Source organism: Neofelis nebulosa, chromosome 10, assembly GCF_028018385.1.
Source record: "Neofelis nebulosa isolate mNeoNeb1 chromosome 10, mNeoNeb1.pri, whole genome shotgun sequence".
Lineage (NCBI taxonomy): Eukaryota > Metazoa > Chordata > Mammalia > Carnivora > Felidae > Neofelis > Neofelis nebulosa.
This window is the reverse complement of record NC_080791.1, coordinates 73,006,953-73,028,022: the sequence shown is the minus strand read 5'-3', so window position 1 is coordinate 73,028,022 and position 21,070 is coordinate 73,006,953. Positions and strand designations below refer to the sequence as shown.

The window sequence follows — 21,070 nt, the reverse complement described above, 5'->3', positions numbered from 1 at the left end:
GTAGCTTTGCTCCAGAAAGACTAGGACATATTAGGACCAATAGCTGCTGGTGAAAGTTGATTGAAAAATCCCTTTAAATGTTTTTTCTCTGTGAGCCGGATGGGAAGCTTGCTAGGGCCTGGATTCGCCTTTTAATTGAAATGCTGTGGCCATGTGCCCACCTATTCCAGTCTCTTTCGATCAAGGTGCTGCTGCTTGGAGTAAGGCGGAGGAGCCCGCAGCTCTCTTATCATGCAGGTGCTTTTTGTGACTCCATAATTTCCCCTGCTTCTAGAATTCAAGTCTGCTTTTTCCTAGATCATGAAGTCCAGCAATAAAGTCCACAGCTTTGGGAAGAGGGACCAGGCCATCCGGAGGAACCCCAATGTTCCGGTGGTGGTGAGGGGGTGGCTGCACAAGCAGGTGAGGAGACTGGGAAGGGAGAGTGAGGGAGGGGAATGACTCTTGCTGATTGTCTTCCTTATCTTGGCCCCTGGGAGCTGCAAATAGACTCCTAATAAGCTCTCTCTTCCTGAGTTCATCTGAAGCAGGTTTGTCTGCTCAGTGGTTACACCTTGCCTCCCCAAACCCACTTGACCACATGGGCCCCCAGTGCTACTGGCTGCCCTGGGACCCAAGCACTAGTGTGGGTGGGTCACACAAATCTAGCCTTCCTGCCAATCCCCTGCCGGCACTTGCCTTTGTTATCATTTGGCTGAAAAACTCCATCTTTTCCTCTCCCCTAGTCTAGCATACATATCTAGCTCCCCTAGCCCCTCAGATTCCAAATCAGCCAAATCCAGCTCATTGCCTCCTCACCCCAAAACAGACACATCTCTCACCTGTCCTATTATTGCCCTCAGTCTCTCACATATCATACCATCCGAAAAACACACATCAAACACCAAGGGCAATGATGTGGATTTTTACTAAAGGCTCTACAAGAAGACAGAGGAGGGCATTATGTTGCACGCCACACAGAAGAAATCCCTAGAAGTCCCCTTGAAATCTATCTCCCTCAGTCTCCCCTTGGTAACTCCCATAGCTCTCCAGCCTCCTCTGTCAGACACTGTGCTGACACCTCTCTCAATGGTACCCTTTTCCCTCATGGCTGTGTCTCTTTCTTTGCCTCTCTGCCCATCTCTTTTACCTGAGTAACCTGGCTTTCCCATCTGCATCCTCATCCCCATTGAACAAAAGCATGCTCCTTTGAAATGTGGAGGGAGAGGGAAAGGGCTATAAGTAATTCTTCTCCCCAGCCCCCACTGTGGCTGTGCTGGAACTCTAACAGCGACCTGTGTGGAGTACTATGGACACACAGCACAGAGAATGTAGCTTTCTTTGGGGGGAGTCCTGAAAGGCTTCCCAGAGGAGGTGACATTTGCACTAGGTGTGGAAGGATGGAGAGGAGTTTTCCAAATAAAGCAAGATCTTAGAGATAATGTGGTTAGTGCAGAAGATATAACCAAGAAATGTATGAATTCAGCAAGTTAAATTTGTTTTTAGCACTTTGGTAAGTAGAGAATGAACAAACTTCACCTTGTGCTTAGGTTTAGAAACTGTAATAACTTTGTTATTTTTTTAAAATTTAAACTTGTTGAAAACTTTTGCAGAAGGAAAACAGTTTTAACAGCTAAAAGCAAGTTCTGGAATTTTCCTAGATTTGGGAGAAAACGGACCTTGCAACACTACTATTTTCCTGCTCTGGCCTAGTTTTTTTAGAATTTTCACAATCACCTAAAATATTTTTAATGAATGTTTTTTTTTTTATTTTAAAGTTTATTTTGAGAGAGAGAGAGGGCATGAGAATGTGTGTGAGTAGGGGCGGGGCAGAGAGGGAGACAAAATCCCAAGAGAATCTCTGTGCTATCAGTGCAGATCCTGATACAGGGCTCAAACCCATGAACTGTGAGATCATGACCTGAGCCGAAACCAAGAGTCAGATGCTTAACCAACTGAGCCACCCAGGCGCCCCTTGATTTAGATTTTAGATGAGTAAAAATAGATTCACAGTATGAGACGATTAGATAGCAAGATAATCCAAGTCTTTTTACACTGAGTGGAAGGCAAATCCATGACAAAATCAGCCCCTTATGATCGAGAATTGAACTCCATCAAATGAGAACTTTGCCTCAATGATTAATTAGCTAACTTAAATTCCTTTGTTCCATACTATGTAAATAAATTTTCTCATCAGCATAAATATTTTTACAGAATAGCACCCAAGTAAATAAATAGCTTCCTTTTTGTTAAAAGCTGATTTCTTTTGTTTTTTAATTATTTTTTTTTTAATTTTTTTTAACATTTATTTATTTTTGAGACAGAGAGAGAGCATGAACAGGGGAGGGTCAGAGAAAAAGGGAGACACAGAATCTGAAACAGGCTCCAGGCTCTGAGCTGTCAGCACAGAGCCCGACGTGGGGCCCGAACCCACAGACCGCGAGATCATGACCTGAGCCGAAGTCGGACGCTTAACCGACTGAGCCACCCAGGCGCCCCTAATTATTATTATTTTTAATGTTTATTTGCTTTTGAGAGAGAGAGAGAGAGACAAAGTGCGAGTGGGAGAGGGGCAGAGAGAGGAGACACAGAATCCGAAGCAGCTCCAGGCTCTGAGCTGTCAGCACAAAGCCTGACATGGGGACTCGAACCCACGAACCTTGAGATCGTGACCTGAGCTGAAGTCAGACGCTTAATGGACTGAGCCACCCAGGCTCCCCAAAAGCTTATTTCTTTCATGGAAGAACTGTATTTTTGAATCCATATCTTCCTTTCTAAAAGAAGGATACTTACATTAATCTGTTTCCAAGACATACATAAAACTTCCTTGGGGTAAACCATCATTGAATCTAAATTTTCATGTCCTATAAAAAAATGGCCATGCAATAAAAATTCATTAATTCATTAATTTATTGGATGAAAGAGTGGATATGGGTAAGTCTCGGTTGCAGCATCATGTCGTGCATGATTGGGAAGGGGGAATAGTGTGCTCACATATTGTCTGACTAGTTTTCTTTGCTTTGCAGGACAGTTCTGGGATGAGGCTGTGGAAAAGGAGGTGGTTTGTGCTTGCCGATTATTGCTTGTTTTACTATAAAGGTGAGCTGCAGCTCAGGCCACCAAGGGCTCTTTGTGCTGGAGGGGGTGGTGAGGTGATAACAGGTGGTTATGTTCTCAAATCCAGTGACTGGATGACTGGACCAGTGGCCTGAGCTAATTTAGAACCTATTTACTTGCCAAAGTGTTCACTTTTACATATGTGGGTGGTTGGTCACTTCATTTTATACCAGTCCCTGCACTGGAAGTGCCATTTGTTGAGTTAAAATAAATAGGATCCAGTTTGTCTGCTACTTAGGGTCTCCAAGTCTGGAGTTGTCTTAGCTTCTACCCTTTTGAGGACATAGGTATACCTTTGACACAATCTGGAGAGGTGGGAAGTACAGATAAATCATTGTATTTTGTAACCTGCTGTCTGGATCTATCCCCTACTATATTTATATTGGATGGACAGCTGGTGAGTTGAGTTGACCACATGAACATTTATGGAGCCCCAGCACATAGAGTTAGGGGCTGTGCAATAGTGAGAAAGAAGTAAGGCTCGAAACATGGAGGAAGAGAGAGTTTACTTTTAAGACAGACTAGTCTGTGTTAGGTGCTTTAGAAGGCATTCAGTGTGCTTAAGCAATTCAGGGGGAGCAAGAAATTCCATATTGGAAAATTTAAGGAGGGTTTTTAGAACAGATGGGATTTGAGTTGGGCTTGTAAAGATGGGTAGAGCTTTGCTTTTGCGTATGGGGGAGATGGACATTTCAAGCCGAGGAGACAAGTTGAATAAAGTTATAGAAGCAGAAGAAGGTGGAATGACAGACCTGTGAGGCCCGAGTGAATTTTGCATGCAGGACATACTAGGAAAGAAGGCTCAGGATGTGAGTAAGGACCAAAATGCAAGAGGGCTGTGACACCAGGGAGAGGAAGTTGGGTTTCATTTTGCATCCAGTGAGCAGGCAGCAAGTGCTTTTGAGTAGGAGAGCGACAGGACCAACTCTATCATTAGGAAGTTACCTCTATAATGAAGATGGTTTAGAAGAGGAAGAAAATAGATGTAGAAGGTAGGATGTTTTGCACGTGCTCTAACTTTGCCTGTGAGGTTTGCTCCTCACAGAAGGCCCTTCCCCATCCTTTAAAACACTTTAAATGTTGCCTTCTGAAGCCTTCTCCACTTCCCCAGACTGTGTGCCACTTCTGCCTCTGTGTTCCCACAGCATTTTGTAAACTGCTGTATTTCAGGAGTTAGCAGGTGGTGCTGAGCACGTTTACATGCCTGCCTCTGCCTCTGTCTGTTTCACCTGTGTCGTTCCAGCATTAGCACAAAGGTCTCCAGGGGGCACCTGAGTGGACAGTCAGTGATTGCAGTAGTCCTGGGAAGACATTTGGAGCCCTTTACTGGGGCAGTGGGATGGACCAACCCAAAGAAGGTGCCACAGCAGGTTATTCTGATGTGTTTTTTTCCATTCAAAGACAGCCGAGAAGAAGCTGTCCTTGGGAGCATCCCTCTGCCCAGCTATGTGATCTCGCCTGTGGCCCCTGAGGACCGTATAAGTCGCAAGTATTCCTTTAAGGTACTGCCCCTTCCCATCTAGTGCAGCAATTCCACCCTAAGAAACTTTGTGTTCCCAAAAATGGCTTCATAAAAGCAGTTGTTTTCTGTGGGGAGAAAGGAGAAGTTAAGAAGCTAGAGCACTTCAGGTGCATGTTAACAAAGTTATAAATTCTTTAAACAAGAATAGCATCACAAGTGCTTTCATTTGTATCTGAGCTTCTGAGTCCCCCACCCTTGCTCAAGTGTTCAGACCCCTCTTTTCCTCTCACTACTAGTCCTGTGATTGCATATGGGTTCCTCCTCATGTGTTCTTATCACTCTAATCAGCCAGTCTAGTATCCAGCCACTTAGTGCAAGTGATGGTCCCTCATAATGGACTTACGTCAATTATATTATGAAGACCTATATTCAGGGTCAGTGGCTCATGTTGAAGGGTTTTTGAGTTTGTCCACTTTATCTTGTTGAAAAGCAAGTAGAATCAATTTTGGTTTATTTTCTGGATCCCAGAAAAATCCCTCTGGATCCCAAGGGAAATCCCTTCAACAGTAGAACCCCCTTTCTACTTTGTCACCATGCCATGTGGAGTGAGTGCGGCCATGATAATTGATGGCAGTCCTTTACACCCTCTAGCATCTTCAGAGCCAGGTGTGGAGGCTCCAGGAAGGTGGTGGTCAGGCCCAAATTTGGGGAATCCTGAGGCCATCTCCTTTAGCGACCTCCACACATTCCTTCACTGATGCTGTTTCTTGGGTCCTCCAGGGATGGTGAGGATAGGGGAGTGTTGAAGTTATACTTTACTGACAGCTGAGTGGAAGTCTCAGCACTGAAGCAGCAGCCTTTGGTGCTAGTAGCCACGGGGAACGCCCTCTCACACTGCTCAGGATGCAGGGCAATGATGAGCCTTTCAAGTGGGGTAGCGGCTCCTGCCCCCACTACTCATGTAGCTTAGCTATTCCCATGTTGAAGGTATAAGATGAGTACTAGATGGTGGGTACTAAAGCACAGGTTGAACAGAGGTCAAGTTTGCCAGCCAGAGATCGTTGAAGGATCATGGAAAAGCACATGATAACACAGCCACTGTTCTCTGTAAGGGTTAAAGAAAGCATTGGTATATGGTGTCTATGGTATCACTGGAAGGTAATAATCTGCATCAGTGTCTTGACTGGGAGTCCATTGTGGGGGTGGTGGTTGGAAACTCAGTCTCATCTTTTACCTTTCTTTTCTGAGCTGATGCTTCAGCTTTGTCCATTGCCAGGTTTGAGCTGTCCCTCTCTTTCCCTTGACTGTCACTATCCCTGATGACTCCAGAGTTGCTGTGGGTTGAAGCTCATTTAATGTTGTGGAGAGCCAATGGGTGAGGCCAGTATTATTAGCTTCATTTTATAGCTTAGGAACATGAGGATTAGAGTGCTTAAGAAACTTGCTCAAAGTCACAAAGCTGAGAGATGATGGTGACAGAACTTGAACATGAACTCTATTCTCTTTCAATTGCATTGTAAAGGGAGGGAGGACAATTTCTTTTTCTTTCTGCTTTTCTTCCACGTCTGATTTTGGTCACCTCCTGCACACACATTGCAGGAGGTGGAAAGTGATTTGAACTAATGTTCATTGTTGTCATTTTAGGAATACTCTTCTCTTTATTGGTTCAGAAGCCTCTCCTGCTGATGACTGGCTTTGAAAACATTGTGTTCGGTGGGTTTCAGACTGGTCCTTTGCAGCCTAAAAGTCTTCCTCAGAAAGCCTTTCTTTCTGGGGTTCAGTGTTTTTGCTACTAGGCCAACAGGATAATGTATGTAATTTTTTAGGACAGCTTTTGAAATATGGTCAAAGTAACTGATTGTAACTATATATATTTCATCTTAACACTTCACTGGGAGGTGTGAAAACAGATTTAGAAAAACATCCTTAATGTGTCATAGATTCTTCTCTTTTTGAAAAAAAATTTTTCTTAGAAAGACTTCACCAAGAGTGTTCCCTAAATCTTTTGTCTCAGAGATAGAAGGCGTGCGTGTGTTTGGTCGGGGGTGGGGTGGGATTTCCCTGTTGTGGGGATCCTCAGGGTCTGAGAGCAGAGAAAAGCTACTGCAGACAAGTCTAGTGGTTTTCAGCTGGTTCTCCACAGAGGGTTGTGGTTTCCTTCGTGTGAAAGAGTTCCATTTCCTTTGGGTTGAAGCATTGTTCTTTTAGGGGCCAGAAAGTGGACCCCTTGGGCAGTACAGCATCCATGTTACTGGGTATACTGAAGAATGCATAGTGTTTTGTGCTCTGGGCCTTACACCTGTCTCTGATGTGAGTTCTTTCCATATCTGAAATTCTCTGACTGTTGCTAGGGCACCTTGCTTGAGATTGTTGAGAGTATCTGTAATGGTAGGCACCGCCAGAAAGGTTATATGGACCTTTCCTTGTCTTTCTTTTTCGACTGTGCCTGCAGCCTGGCAGCCCCTGTGCATTACCAGGAAGGCTGGTGCTAGATGGACACAGGCCTTTTATGCTCTGTTAGCTCACCTGGGGCTCCTCCCCAAACAGCTCCTATTGGATGTACAGCCACCCTTCACCTCCTGGTCACCTCTGAGCAGGCTTGCCCCTCGGATCCAGGATCTGGAGCAAAAAACATCCCTGTGCAGCCAAGGGTCCAAGGATTTTCAATGGGGAGAAAAGCCTTTATTACTCCCTTTGAGCCATTCTTCCTCCCTCAAGACCAAGGTTTCCTGACCTGAGCTCTACAGACCCCCAAGGGTCAATGGACAAATCACATCTTTTTTTTTAACCTACAATGTTTTCTTTGATTAAGAAAGCAGGCAACAACAGGTATCCATAGCAGCTGTGCCTTGGTCACCCTAGTAACCAGAGAGATCTTCATATCACATTACGACTGTTGTAAATATCTTGAAATAGCATTATGCTCATTGCCACTTTGAAATGACAATAATTATTACTACATTTCTTATATAATGAATTATTAAAGAAGCACCTATATCACTATACCACATTTAAGAAAATTTTGGTAACTGTATTTCAGTATAGCATATTTATTTTATTTGAATACTTAGAAACATTCTGAGAAGCGTTCTTAGGATTTATGAAACTGTCCAAAGGGTTCATGCCCCCCAAAAGATTAAGACCCCTGCTTTAGATTCTGGCTAAAGGCCAGCCAAGATGTGGTTTTTCACTTACTTATATTCACCCAACTTTCACTGAACTCCACTGTTCTACCTGGTAGGATATAGATGCTAGGGATAGAACAATGAGAAGGACAAAGTCCTTGCCTTCGTGGAGCTTATATTCTAATTGTTTTAAATGTTTATTTCTGAGAGAGAGAGAGAGAGAGAGAGAATATGAATGAATGAGAATGAGCAGGGAAGGGGCAGAGAGGGAGGGAGACACAGAATCTGAAGCAGGCTCCAGGCTTTGTCTGAGCTGTCAGCCCAGAGCCTGACACGGGGCTCCAACTGGTGAACTATGAGATCTTGACCTGAGGGCAGATTTAGAGAGGGCAGAAAAGGGTCTTTCAAAGTTTCTAGAAAATTCATTCAGTCAGTCACCTTAGATTACTCAAGTGACTAGTCCTATAATAACATCAATTAACATCTTTTGAGCCTTAAAAATGGTAGGCTGTGCTATAAGTTCCATATGTGCATTATCTCATTTAGTGCTCACAGAGCCTTAAAAGGTAAGTACCATCATCACCCACCCATTTTAAAGATGAGGAAATGGAGGCCTGGAGAGATTGAGCAGCTTGCCCAAGGTTGCTCTGGGGTAAGAAGCCAGGCCCACCATGCACGTCAGGCTAACTCCAGGGCCTGAGCTCTTACCCAGTTCACTGTGCTGCTCATAGCCCAAAGGTTGGGCACCAGGAGTTCCTTCTTTTTTTTTTTTTTTTTTTAATTTATTTATTTATTTTTAATATATGAAATTTACTGTCAAATTGGTTTCCATACAACACCCAGTGCTCATCCCAAAAGGTGCCCTCCTCAATACCCATCACCCACCCTGCCCTCCCTCCCACCCCCCATCAACCCTCAGTTTGTTCTCAGTTTTTAACAGTCTCTTATGCTTTGGCTCTCTCCCACTCTAACCTCTTTTTTTTTTTTTTTCCTTCCCCTCCCCCATGGGTTTCTGTTAAGTTTCTCAGGATCCACATAAGAGTGAAACCATATGGTATCTGTCTTTCTCTGTATGGCTTATTTCACTTAGCATCACACTCTCCAGTTCCATCCACATTGCTACAAAAGGCCATATTTCATTTTTTCTCATTGCCACATAGTATTCCATTGTGTATATAAACCACAATTTCTTTATCCATTCATCAGTTGATGGACATTTAGGCTCTTTCCATAATTTGGCTATTGTTGAGAGTGCTGCTATAAACATTGGGGTACAAGTGCCCCTATGCATCAGTACTCCTGTATCCCTTGGATAAATTCCTAGCAGTGCTATTGCTGGGTCATAGGGTAGGTCTATTTTTAATTTTTTGAGGAACCTCCACACTGCTTTCCAGAGCGGCTGCACCAATTTGCATTCCCACCAACAGTGCAAGAGGGTTCCCGTTTCTCCACATCCTCGCCAGCATCTATAGTCTCCTGATTTCTTCATTTTGGCCACTCTGACTGGCGTGAGGTGATATCTGAGTGTGGTTTTGATTTGTATTTCCCTGATAAGGAGCGACGTTGAACATCTTTTCATGTGCCTGTTGGCCATCCGGATGTCTTCTTTAGAGAAGTGTCTATTCATGTTTTCTGCCCATTTCTTCACTGGGTTATTTGTTTTTCGGGTGTGGAGTTCGGTGAGCTCTTTATAGATTTTGGATACTAGCCCTTTGTCCGATATGTCATTTGCAAATATCTTTTCCCATTCCGTTGGTTGCCTTTTAGTTTTGTTGGTTGTTTCCTTTCCTGTGCAGAAGCTTTTTATCTTCATAAGGTCCCAGTAATTCACTTTTGCTTTTAATTTCCTTGCCTTTGGGGATGTGCTGAGTAAGAAATTGCTACGGCTGAGGTCAGAGAGGTCTTTTCCTGCTTTCTCCTCTAAGGTTTTGATGGTTTCCTGTCTCACATTCAGGTCCTTTATCCATTTTGAGTTTATTTTTGTGAATGGTGTGAGAAAGTGGTCTAGTTTCATCCTTGTGCATGTTGCTGTCCAGTTCTCCCAGCACCATTTGTTAAAGAGACTGTCTTTTTTCCATTGGATGTTCTTTCCTGCTTTGTCAAAGATGAGTTGGCCATACGTTTGTGGGTCTAGTTCTGGGGTTTCTATTCTATTCCATTGGTCTATGTGTCTGTTTTTATGCCAATACCATGCTGTCTTGATGATGACAGCTTTGTAGTAGAGGCTAAAGTCTGGGATTGTGATGCCTCCTGCTTTGGTCTTCTTCTTCAAAATTACTTTGGCTATTCGGGGCCTTTTGTGGTTCCATATGAATTTTAGGATTGCTTGTTCTAGTTTCAAGAAGAATGCTGGTGCAATTTTGATTGGGATTGCAGTGAATGTGTAGATAGCTTTGGGTAGTATTGACATTTTGACAATATTTATTCTTCCAATCCATGAGCAGGGAATGTCTTTCCATTTCTTTATATCTTCTTCAATTACCTGCATAAGCTTTCTATAGTTTTCAGCATACAGATCTTTTACATCTTTGGTTAGATTTATTCCTAGGTATTTTATGCTTCTTGGTGCAATTGTGAATGGGATCAGTTTCTTTATTTGTCTTTCTGTTGCTTCATTGTTAGTGTATAAGAATGCAACTGATTTCTGTACATTGATTTTGTATCCTGCAACTTTGCTGAATTCATGTATCAGTTCTAGCAGACTTTTGGTGGAGTCTATCGGATTTTCCATGTATAATATCATGTCATCTGCAAAAAGTGAAAGCTTGACTTCATCTTTGCCAATTTTGATGCCTTTGATTTCCTTTTGTTGTCTGATTGCTGATGCTAGAACTTCCAGCACTATATTAAAAACAGCGGTGAGAGTGGGCATCCCTGTCGTGTTCCTGATCTCAGGGAAAAAGCTCTCAGTTTTTCCCCGTTGAGGATGATGTTAGCTGTGGGCTTTTCATAAATGGCTTTTATGATCTTTAAGTATGTTCCTTCTACAGGAGTTCCTTCTTAATGTCAATAAATGTGCACCACAGTCTGTGTAAGTCAGAAACCTGACAGTCTTATCCTTGACAGTTGCGGTTCTCAGCTCTCCTGTCCAGTTCATCACCAGGTCCTGCCGATATTACCTGCTAGTTTTGTCCAGACACTGGGCGCTCCTCTCCTTCTCAGCCCCCCACCACCATCTCTCACCTATACTTCTGTAGTGGTGTCCTGCCCCCTATCCCCTCATCTGCTCCAGCTCAACTCTGACCTCTTCAGACTGCAGCCAGAGTGGTTTTTCCAGACAAAAATCTGATCTTGCCACTCCCCAGCTCGAACTCTTTAATTGCTTCTCCTTGTTCTTGAAAATGAGACAAAACCCTAACGTGACCACGTGGCCCCGGTGACCTGACCCTGCCAGCTCCAGTGGCCTCATTTCATCGTGCTCTCTCCTTTTCTCTGTGTCAGGCATGCCGGCCTCATCCTTGAATATATCATACTCTTGTCTGTCTTGGGGTCCCACACATCCCACTGTGCTACTTTTACTAACATATCTGCTTACTATGTAGAAGGAAGCTTAAATGTCACTTCCATAGGTAATTCCTTCTCCAGGTCAGGCCAGGTTCCCCTGATGTCCTCTCATAGCATCCTGAACTTCTTGACGATGCTTATAACAATTGTAGTTTTTTGTCCGTAGTCTTTCTCTTCTTATGTGATTGTAAACTATCTTGACGTTGATTAAGGCTGTTGCTTCAATTTCTGGTACAGTACCTTTCACATAAATAATCAATGATAAATTATTGTTGAATAAATGAGTTAGAGAATGAGTCAGTTGATGGGCCCTGGCCTTTGGAGTGCTCCTACATTTCCTCACCTAGGCCTCTATGTTCTAAAGGCTGATGCTGGGGGCTTGGAGTGTGAGCATTCTAGTTTTTATCTCTAGTGCCGGATCAAGACCAAGGTCCTAAGGGCCAGGAGAACAGTCCTATCCCAGGGGGATTAAGTTTTTGAGGTAAAATCGTCCTTGCATACATCTCCATTTCCTTTAGCTATAGCCTAAAGTTTTCCATTCGGTCATGCAAAGTTGCCTAATAGGACTGTTGTTTGGAAAGTGAAGAGCAGAGGGGAAGGGAACATCTTTGAGATAAGACTAGGAAGGGGTGAGGAGGCTTCTCATCATCTTGGTTTTGGCATCTTCCTCTGGCTCAGGGCACTTTGGACTTGGGTCACGTGGCCAACTCCCTGCACTTCTCACTTTTGCAGTAAATACATCGTTTATGCCCAATCACAGGCAGAATGTGGCTAAGAACCTGTTGGTTAGAACCAAGGGCAGCTGGATACAGCACATATTGGCAGTTGGATCAGTGACTGAGGTTGTGATCATGTTAGCTCCTCTGTAATGCTGGATCTAACCCCCAAGGTCCATTTGTGAACACACACGCCAAGTCCCCCTGTTTGAAGGGTGTCCCGTGTTGATTTCCTAGACAAGCCTGGCTCCACAAACACTAGTATAGCAGGAACATGCTCTATCTATCATACCCTTGAGGGCTAGCTATGCTTGTGAGTGGCCTTGTGTCTGGTGGGGTGGGTGCCTGTCCCACCTGTGACTGGGCAGAAAGTGTGGGAGGAGGTATCAGAGATCTTATGGGGTCATTACATGGGAGAGCTTTTCCAAGAATTTCTGCTGATTGACAGACACAACAAGTTCCTTCTCATTCTGTTCTCACTGCCACGTGTCCACCTGCTAAAACAGGAGGAATCTGGGACAGTGGATAATCCCTTAAACATGCAAGGAAGGAAATCAGGTTTGCTTTGGTCACTGTAGGGACCCTTACCTGCAGGCTAAGTTTGCCTGTACTCTCTTGGAACTAGCTGGATAGATTCAAGTATGTCAATATTAGTAGCAGATTCATAATTAATATGCATTTTGGACCTAGATGTTAGGGTGGGTCACAGAAGCAAATGTCGACAGTTTATCAGAGAGTTTTCATCTGTGACCATTAGTGGTTCTAGAAGCATGTCATTTTTCAGCTCCTAATTGGTTCTTTCATTTTGTTTTTTCTGGCTTATCCTTTCATGGGGTCTGCCTTTCTTTCTGGATCCACATTTTTGGACCAGTGATCTGTGTAATCATGCTAATATCTGGGCAGGACCTAGGAGCATTATATAGAGAAGCTTGGGCTTGGAGTCAGATAGACTTATGTACAAATCCTGGTTCCAACTCTTCGTTTATTCCACAAACAATTATTCAGTACCTACTAGGTGCCAGGCACTGTTCCTGGGGATACCGTAGTGACAGACAAAGTCCTTGCTGTAATGGAGTTTATATTCTGGAGGGAAGAGACAGATGATAAGCAAACTAGTGTATAAAATAAATGATGCCAGGTAATATTAAATACTCTGAGGAATCCATTACTGGGCATGGAGATCTGGGAAAGTTACTTAACATCTCAGACCTTCATCTGCCACATTTGTAAAATACAAATTCTGTCACTACCTCTCAGAGCTATTGGAATTAAAATGAGATTAAAGTCCTGGAAGTAACCAGGAGACACATAACAGGCACTGATCAGATTTGCCGATCTTCCTCTATTTTTTTTTTTTTTTTTGGTCTTCCTTTTTATACCATCTTCCTATGTAGATTTGATGAGGTTTTTCATTACAACTTTAAGACAGGCCCCTACTTATCAGAACACAGTGGGGAGAAACTGATGTTTCCTCTTGTTTGTACCCATCCTGGTTACTTTTCAGTGATCATTTCCATTACCTCTTCACGGACTCTTTGCAAGGATACATGTGAAAGCACTTTGAGGCTTCCTAGCACATAGTAGGTGTGCAAGGATTTTCAGTCAAATGTTAGCTCTGTCAAACTTTGTAGTGCCTCTTTGGAGAGCCAGAAGAGCAGCAGCGTTGATGGGCACTCATCACATGTCATGCCTGAGTGGTGAGGCACAGTGAATATCTGCACCAAGCCACTTGCTGTTATTGCTAATTTTTGGCTCAATTCCAGTAATTGCGTGCTTCAGAAGAGCCAAGACAAGGATTCCAGAGAGTCTGCTTCTACAGAATGAGGGTTTTGAAAAACTCTTTCTCACACAAGCCTTGACTGTGTGGCCCTCCCTAAGCAGGAGTAAGATAAGTAGGAATAGGTGCAGCTGCCTGGCTATGACCATGGGGACTAGACACAGCTATCACTGGGTCTGACTGTACCAGGAAAGGGGAATCCAGCTGTGATGTTTTCTAGGTGTGGGAACAAGCTGGGTGGTACTTGGGCTTTTAATATGGAAGAGGGAAGAACATGGCCAGAGTGTCTTCTTGTTTTTGCTCCCAGAAGTGAAATGTGCACTGACCTCTCTGACCTTTGTTTGTGCCTCATGTTTACAGGCTGTGCACACGGGGATGCGAGCACTCATCTATAATAGCTCCACAGGGGGTTCTCAGGCCGAGCAGTCAGGCATGAGGACCTACTACTTCAGTGCCGACACCCAGGAGGACATGAATGCTTGGGTCCGGGCCATGAACCAGGCCGCACAGGTGCTGTCTCGATCATCACTAAAGAGGTCAGTCCCAATGGAGGGTCCCTGTCAGAGCACTTCTCACACTAGGATGGGGATCCAGATAAGAACTCTTAGGTGCCCCAAATTCCACCATTCATTCACTTGTATTAAGCCCTGCCCTTTCTATGAAGTCCTATTTAACAACGAATTCTGTTGGAAAGATAATGCATACATGGTAAGGTCCCGCAGAAGTTATCTGGACCTCTCTTTGTTGAGCAGAGAAATGCCAAGGCCTGGGGGCAGGAAGTGACTGCTTGGGATATGGAGCCTTGGAACCTGGTGTGTGTGTATTTCTCATTTTTCCTTCTCTGATGTGTGGTGAGATGGACAGCCTTGGGGCACCAGATTGGGAAAGGGAGAGACAGACAAGAAAGACCTTACAAACTGAAAATGTGCCAAAGAGTGACCACCATGTTGCTGAGGCTAGCTGGGAAGCTGTTGTCCAGTCACCCCTTTCCTCAAGTGGACAAACTAAGGGTACAATCAGGGATCTTGAAATTCCTGAGTCTTTTGGCTGTGGGTGATTCCTTGAGAGAAAGCACAGGAGGACTATGAGTGGAGTCAGGGGCTCAGAGAAATAAGGAACCCTAGAAAAGTCAGGATGTGCCTTTAGCAAGTCCTCATCTGACATGGGCCCATTTTTTTCTTTTTTTCTTTCTTTTTTTTTTTTTTTTTTTTAACGTTTATTTATTTTTGAGACAGAGAGAGATAGAGCATGAACGGGGGAGGGTCAGAGAGAGGGAGACACAGAATCTGAAACAGGCTCCAGGCTCTGAGCTGTCAGCACAGAGCCCGACGTGGGACTCGAACTCACGGACCGCGAGATCATGACCTGAGCCGAAGTCGGCCGCTCAACCGACTGAGCCACCCAGGCGCCCTCTTTTTTTCTTTTTTAATGTTTGTTTATTTTTGAGAAAGAATATGAACGGTAGAAGGGCAGAGAGAGGGAATGAAAGGGTCTGAAATGGGCTCCATGCTGACAGCACAGATCCCAATGTGGGGCTCAAACTCACAAACTGCAAGATCATGACCTCAGCTGAAATTGGATGCTTAGCCCACTGAGCCACTCATGTGCCCCCCATTTTCCACTATCTGAACACGTTGTTGTGTTCAGAGGCCTCTTTTTTTTTTTAATTTTTTTTTTTTAACGTTTATTTATTTTTGAGACAGAGAGAGACAGCATGAACAGGGGAGGGGCAGAGAGAGAGGGAGACACAGAATCTGAAATGGGCTCCAGGCTCTGAGCTGTCAGCACAGAGCCCGACGCGGGGCTCGAACTCACAGACTGTGAGATCATGACCTGAGCCGAAGTCGGACGCTTAACCGACCAAGCCACCCAGGCGCCCCGAGAGGCCTCTTTGAGTATGGTCTTTCAGTGAGGCCTCAAAACAAAAGGTTATTCTCCGGCAACCTAAAGGTGGGATTTTTTTAGTGACTGTAAATGGATTTCACATGGCGTGTTATATAGCTTGTCAACCTTTTCCAACTCACGTGTATGTGACTTTTGGTATTAGTGGTACTTCCTAGCTTCATGCCGTCTTTCTTGAAGCAAACAGAGGGTGTAGTGTGACCTCCTTCAAGGGGCCAGCCTGGGGTCTGGCCCTCCTCTTGAAGCTTCCATAAAAGCTCAGTCAAGCATTTCCCACGCTGTTTTTTTTTGTTTTTTTTTTTTCCCACCTTCTGTATACTTCTCAGTATCCTGGACTTCAGGGAGGGATTGTCTTTGTATCTTCTGCACACTTGACACAGAGTAAGCCGTTAAATGTCTGTTGAGTGAATAAGCGAGTGAAAGAATGAATGTGTTAGATAGGACAGGATGAATGACTATGCTGGAAGTTCCCACATAGACCCTGAATCAGTAACTGCAGGTGTTCAGTCAAATCTGACTCTACCTCCTAGCATTGTCATGCAGCCTGCATTTGTCTATTGTGTCCATGATGATGATGTGAAAGTATCTGCCATTAGCCTGTGGGCACTCTGTTTAGAGTGACATCGGTATTTCTTTTTAGTTTTTTCCAGTTTTATTTTTTCTTAAGTTTTATTTATTTATTTTGAGATAGAGACAGAGTGAGTAGGGGAGGGGCAGAGAGGGAGGGAGACACAGAATCCTAAGTAGGTTCTGCACTGTCAGCATGAAGCCCAGTGCGGGGCTTGAACTCAAGAACTGTGAGATCATGACCTGAGCTGAAACCAGGAGTCAGATGCTTAACCAACTGAGCCACCCAGGTGCCCCAACATTGGTGTTTCTTTGATACATCTTATTCCTAGTGCACATGCTGGTTCCTAATGCTGTTTCTTAGTTTTTGTTTTTCATCCTTAAAAAAACCATATATGTATGTATGTATATACATATACATATATGTATGTATATACACACATTTTAAATAAAATTATACAATAAATGACATTTTTATTGTTAAAAAATGCAAAGAGTAAAGACAAAATATCCTTAATTACCTTCCTAGGGTAATCTCTGTTATCAGGTTAATGGGCATCCTTTTTAACTTCACTTAAATTTATTTATATACATATGTGCACTTAAAGAAATATGTGTTTCTTTTGTGTTTTTTTAAAGCACGAATGATATCTTGAAAATCTATATCAGTGTATGTGGATCAGCTTTACTTTGGACTGTTGTATATGGTGTTTTATAAGACCATAATGCTCCAAACCATAATGGTTTATTTTTTCTCATCTTTTACTATTATAAATAGGCCTGCAATGAAAAACCTTCTACAAGCGTCTGCATGTGTGAGTCTTTCAAGTTGCTGGGTCAAAATACAATGTATTTTTAATTTTAATTGATACACCAAGATGCAGTTTAAAGAAAGCTGTATAGTTCACTACCCACATCTTTGCCAGTAGATATTATTAAGATTTAAAATATTTTGCTGAGCTGCTGTGTAGTTAAATAGTATTTCAGTGTATGTCTCTACGATGCTGGGGATCTTTTCTGTTTTTTGGCTACTTGTATTTCCCCTCCACTGAACTGCCTCTACCTTTCCTCTGCCCATTTTTCTGCTGAGTTGTTTGCCTTCTCTCGGTGCTTCCTTCCCTGTGTGCTGTGAGATCTCCTCAGGTTAGGATGTGGCTTAGTCCCTTGCAGAGGTTGCTTGCAGGCTGTCCAGTCTTGTGGTTAACGGAACAGGATGCTATTTGCCAGGCTTTAATATTCTGGCCTTTTTCCTGTTCTCTTTGATTTCTCAGACATCACCTGAGACATTTCCTGAGCCTGTTTCTGAGTTCCCTGAGGCCCTGGGGTCCTGATGGCTGGGTCTTTCCCATCTTCTTCTCCATCTTGGACTTTTAGTCTCTTTTAACTAAGGTTGTTTTCTTTTTCATGAAGAAGATCATTCTTCTTGATGAAGTTATGGAACTCAATCTAGAAGTTAAAGAATTTGCCTTTATTTATACTACATCATCTGCCCCAGGCAGAGATACTTACATCTAATCATATTCTTTTAAAGCCCTCCCCTTCTTCATTTTAATTCTTTTTTTTTTTTTTGGTATGATCCCATTTATTTATTTATTTATTTATTTTTAAAATTTACATCCAAGTTAGCATATAGTGCAATAATGATTTCAGGAGTAGAATCCAGTGATTCATCCCCTACATATAACACCCAGTGCTCATCCCAACAAGTGTCTTCCTTAATGCCCCTTGCCCATTTAGCCATCCCCCCCACCCACAATCCCTGCAGCAACCCTCAGTTTGTTCTCTGTATTTAAGAGTCTCTTATGTTTTGTCCCCCTTCCTGTTTTTATATTATTTTTGCTTCCCTTCCTTTATGTTCATCTGTTTTGTATCTTAAATTCCACATATGAGTGAAGTCATATATTTGTCTTTCTCTAATTTCACTTAGCATAGCACACTCTAGTTCCATCCATGTTGTTGCAAATGGCAAGCTTTCATTCTTTTTGATTGCTGAGTAATACTCCATTGCATATATAAACCACATCTTTATCCATTCATCTGTTGATGGACATTTGGGCTCTTTCCATACTTTGGCTATTGTCGGTAGTGTTGCTATAAACATTGGGGTGCATGGGCCCCTTCAAAACAGCACACCTGTATCCTTTGGATAAATACCTAGTAGTCCAATTGCTGGGTTGAGGGTAATTATACTTTTAATATTTTGAGGAACCTCCATACTGTTTTCCAGAGTGAATGCACCAAGTTGCATTCCCACTGGCATGCAAAAGGGTTCCTCTTTCTCTGCATCCTTGCCAACATCTGTCATTGCCTGAGTTGTCAATTTTAGCCATTCTCTGGTGTGAGGTGGTATTTCATTGTGGTTTTGATTTGTATTTCCCTGATGATGAGTGATGTTGAGCATCTTCTTATGTGTCTGTTAACCATCTAGATGTCTTCTTTGGAAAAGTGTCTATTCATGTCTTCTGCCCATTTCTTCACTGGATTATTTGTTTTTTGGGTGCTGAGTTTGATAAGTTCTTTATAGATTTTGGATACTAACCCTTTATTGATATGTTGTTTGTAAATGTCTTCTCCCATTCTGTTGGTTGCTTTTGAGTTTTGCTGATTGTTTCCTTTGCCGTGCAGAAGCTTTTTATCTTGATGAGGTCCCAATAGTTCATTTTTGCTTTTGTTTCCCTTACCTCTGGAGACATGTTGAGTAAGAAGTTGCTGCGGCCGAGGTCAAAGAGGTTGTTGCCTGATTTTTCCTCTAGGATTTTGATAGCTTCCTGTCTTATGTTTAGGTCTTTCATACCTTTTGAGTTTGTTTTTGTGTATGGTGTAAGAAAGTGGTCCAGGTTAATTTTTCTACATGTCGCTGTCCAGTTTTCCCAGCACCACTTGCTGAAGGGACTCTGTTCCATTGGATATTCTTCCCTGCTTTGTCAAAGATTAGTTGGCTATACATTTGTGGGTCCATTTCTGGGTTCTCTATTCTGTTCCATTGATCTAAGTGTCTTTTTTGGTGACAGTACCATATTGTGTTGATGATTATAGCTTTGTAATATGTCTTTAAGTCCAGAATTGTGATTGCAGGAGAGAGAGAATCTTGAGCAGGGTTCACGCCCACCACAGAGCCTGATGTGCAGCTTGATCTTATAATTGTGAGATCATGACCTGACTCAAAATCAAGAGTTAGACACTTAAATGACTGAGCCACCCAAGTGCCCCTCATTTTAATTTTAAGAAAAAGAAAAAGTTTGTTTTTGTTTTGCTTTAAATAAACCATCTTCAGCTCCTTCCAGACTCTGCCCTTTTTGCCATCATTCCTGTGGGCCCATTCCACTATAGATCTGTGCTTGATTTTTGTGCGCCAGCTTCCATTTCTTGTGCATGTCCTTTTATAACTTGAGCTCTGAGAGATGCCTGTGTTGTTATACTGGCTTCTTTATTATTAAAAAAAAATTTTTTTTAATGTTTATTTTTGAGGGGGTTGAGGGGCATAAAGAGAAAGATGCAGAATCTGAAGCAGGCTCCAGGCTCTTAGCTGTTAGCACAGAGCCTGATGGCAGGAGTCGAACGCACGAACCGTGTGATCATGACCTAAGCTGAAGTCAAACGTTTAGCTGACTGAGCCACCCAGGCGCCCCTGTACTGGCTTCTTTAGACCAGCAATGGCAAATGAATTCTTTCTTGTGTTCCATCTTTGTTCAGTTCATCATGACTGACGAGGGCATTGGGTCAAAGATAACCTGAGAATGAAAACAGGTTTAACAGGAAGAAGTATTGTGATTGAAAAGTGATGTCCTGCTTGAACCATTCAGGATTAATTTGCTACCTGAGATTTGGCCTTTTTTTTTTTTTTTAACTTTTTCCTACCTAAAGATTTTATAATTAACTATCAGATTCTGGTTTGTGAGGGGCTCCATCCTTTATCTGTTGGGCTGCCTTCCTTCCCTTTTAGGGTCTCAGGTCATTGTATTGTCCCTAGTTTTTCTCTGAACTTGTAACATTTTTCTTATTCTCTTAATAAACTCTTAAAATCCCATAATCATGTTTGCCTAAGTTTCCTTCCTTAAAAAACAAAACAAGCCAAAAAATTTGTCCTACCTTCTGAGTCAGAATAAAGGCAGAATAATATTTCCTCTTAACTTTCTGAGAGATTATCAGCTAAGCAAATCCAGACTCACTAAATGTTCTTTCCCCAGAATAAGATGTTCAGACATTTGGTTAGTTAGAATTATTCATTAGGCAGTACTTAATCTTCCCTTTCCTTCAGTTTTGTGATCTGCACTGGAAAATCTCCATCTGTGTTAAGTGAGGGGCCCCGGTGGTTGTGTAACGGTCTTGGTCTCTCCCCAACTTGATTCTCATCAGATGCTTCTGTCATTATCCATATAGGCAGATGCTTACATATGTGGTATAGTAGGACTCCTGATTGCAGGCAGCAGAAAATGCAGACAAATTTACCTTACAAAGGGAGGAATTCGTTGGTTCCTTCACTGAAAAGTTCAGGATAGATCTAGCTTTAGAAATGCTGGGTTCAAGGCTCAGACAGTATCATTACAAGTCATTCTCTCAGGCTCTGAGGTCTGGCCACCCTTGGGTTGGATTCATTCTTCAGCTCCATGTGGAGGTTCCTGGCAGATCTAAGAAAGATCTGGTGGCAAAATAGCTGCAGTAGCCCTGGACTCCTGTCGTCTGGCTGAAGAAAGTCCAGCAGGAAAGAGCCAGAGTCTTGTCCAGAAACTCTTGTCCAGAGAGAGGCATTCTGATTAGACAGGCTTAGATAATATTTGAACCTTAAATCATGTACTGTGGATGGGGAATATACATGCTGATTGGCACCGCTCCAGGATACATTCTTCACTTCTGAGAATCAGGCCACAGGGACTGCGGGCAAGGTAGGGGTGGATGCCCAAGAAATGTTAGGGCTGTGGGC

At 43.0% G+C, this 21,070-nt stretch overlaps 1 protein-coding gene across 10 annotated transcripts in view; it reads left to right on the top strand.

Moving 5' to 3' along the window:
* The window catches only part of PLEKHA7 (pleckstrin homology domain containing A7), a 224,331-nt gene that overhangs the window by 144,873 nt on the left and 58,388 nt on the right, over nt 1–21,070 (top strand). For all 10 annotated transcript variants that reach the window (XR_009249814.1, XM_058688367.1, XM_058688366.1 and 7 more), the window contains 4 exons: nt 298–402; nt 3,006–3,078; nt 4,498–4,598; nt 14,041–14,216. Coding sequence is in view for 9 of the 10 variants with exons in the window: in XM_058688367.1 (XP_058544350.1) it covers nt 298–402; nt 3,006–3,078; nt 4,498–4,598; nt 14,041–14,216 (455 nt within the window). In the remaining variant the exon portion in view is untranslated. The remainder of the gene's footprint in view (nt 1–297; nt 403–3,005; nt 3,079–4,497; nt 4,599–14,040; nt 14,217–21,070) is intronic.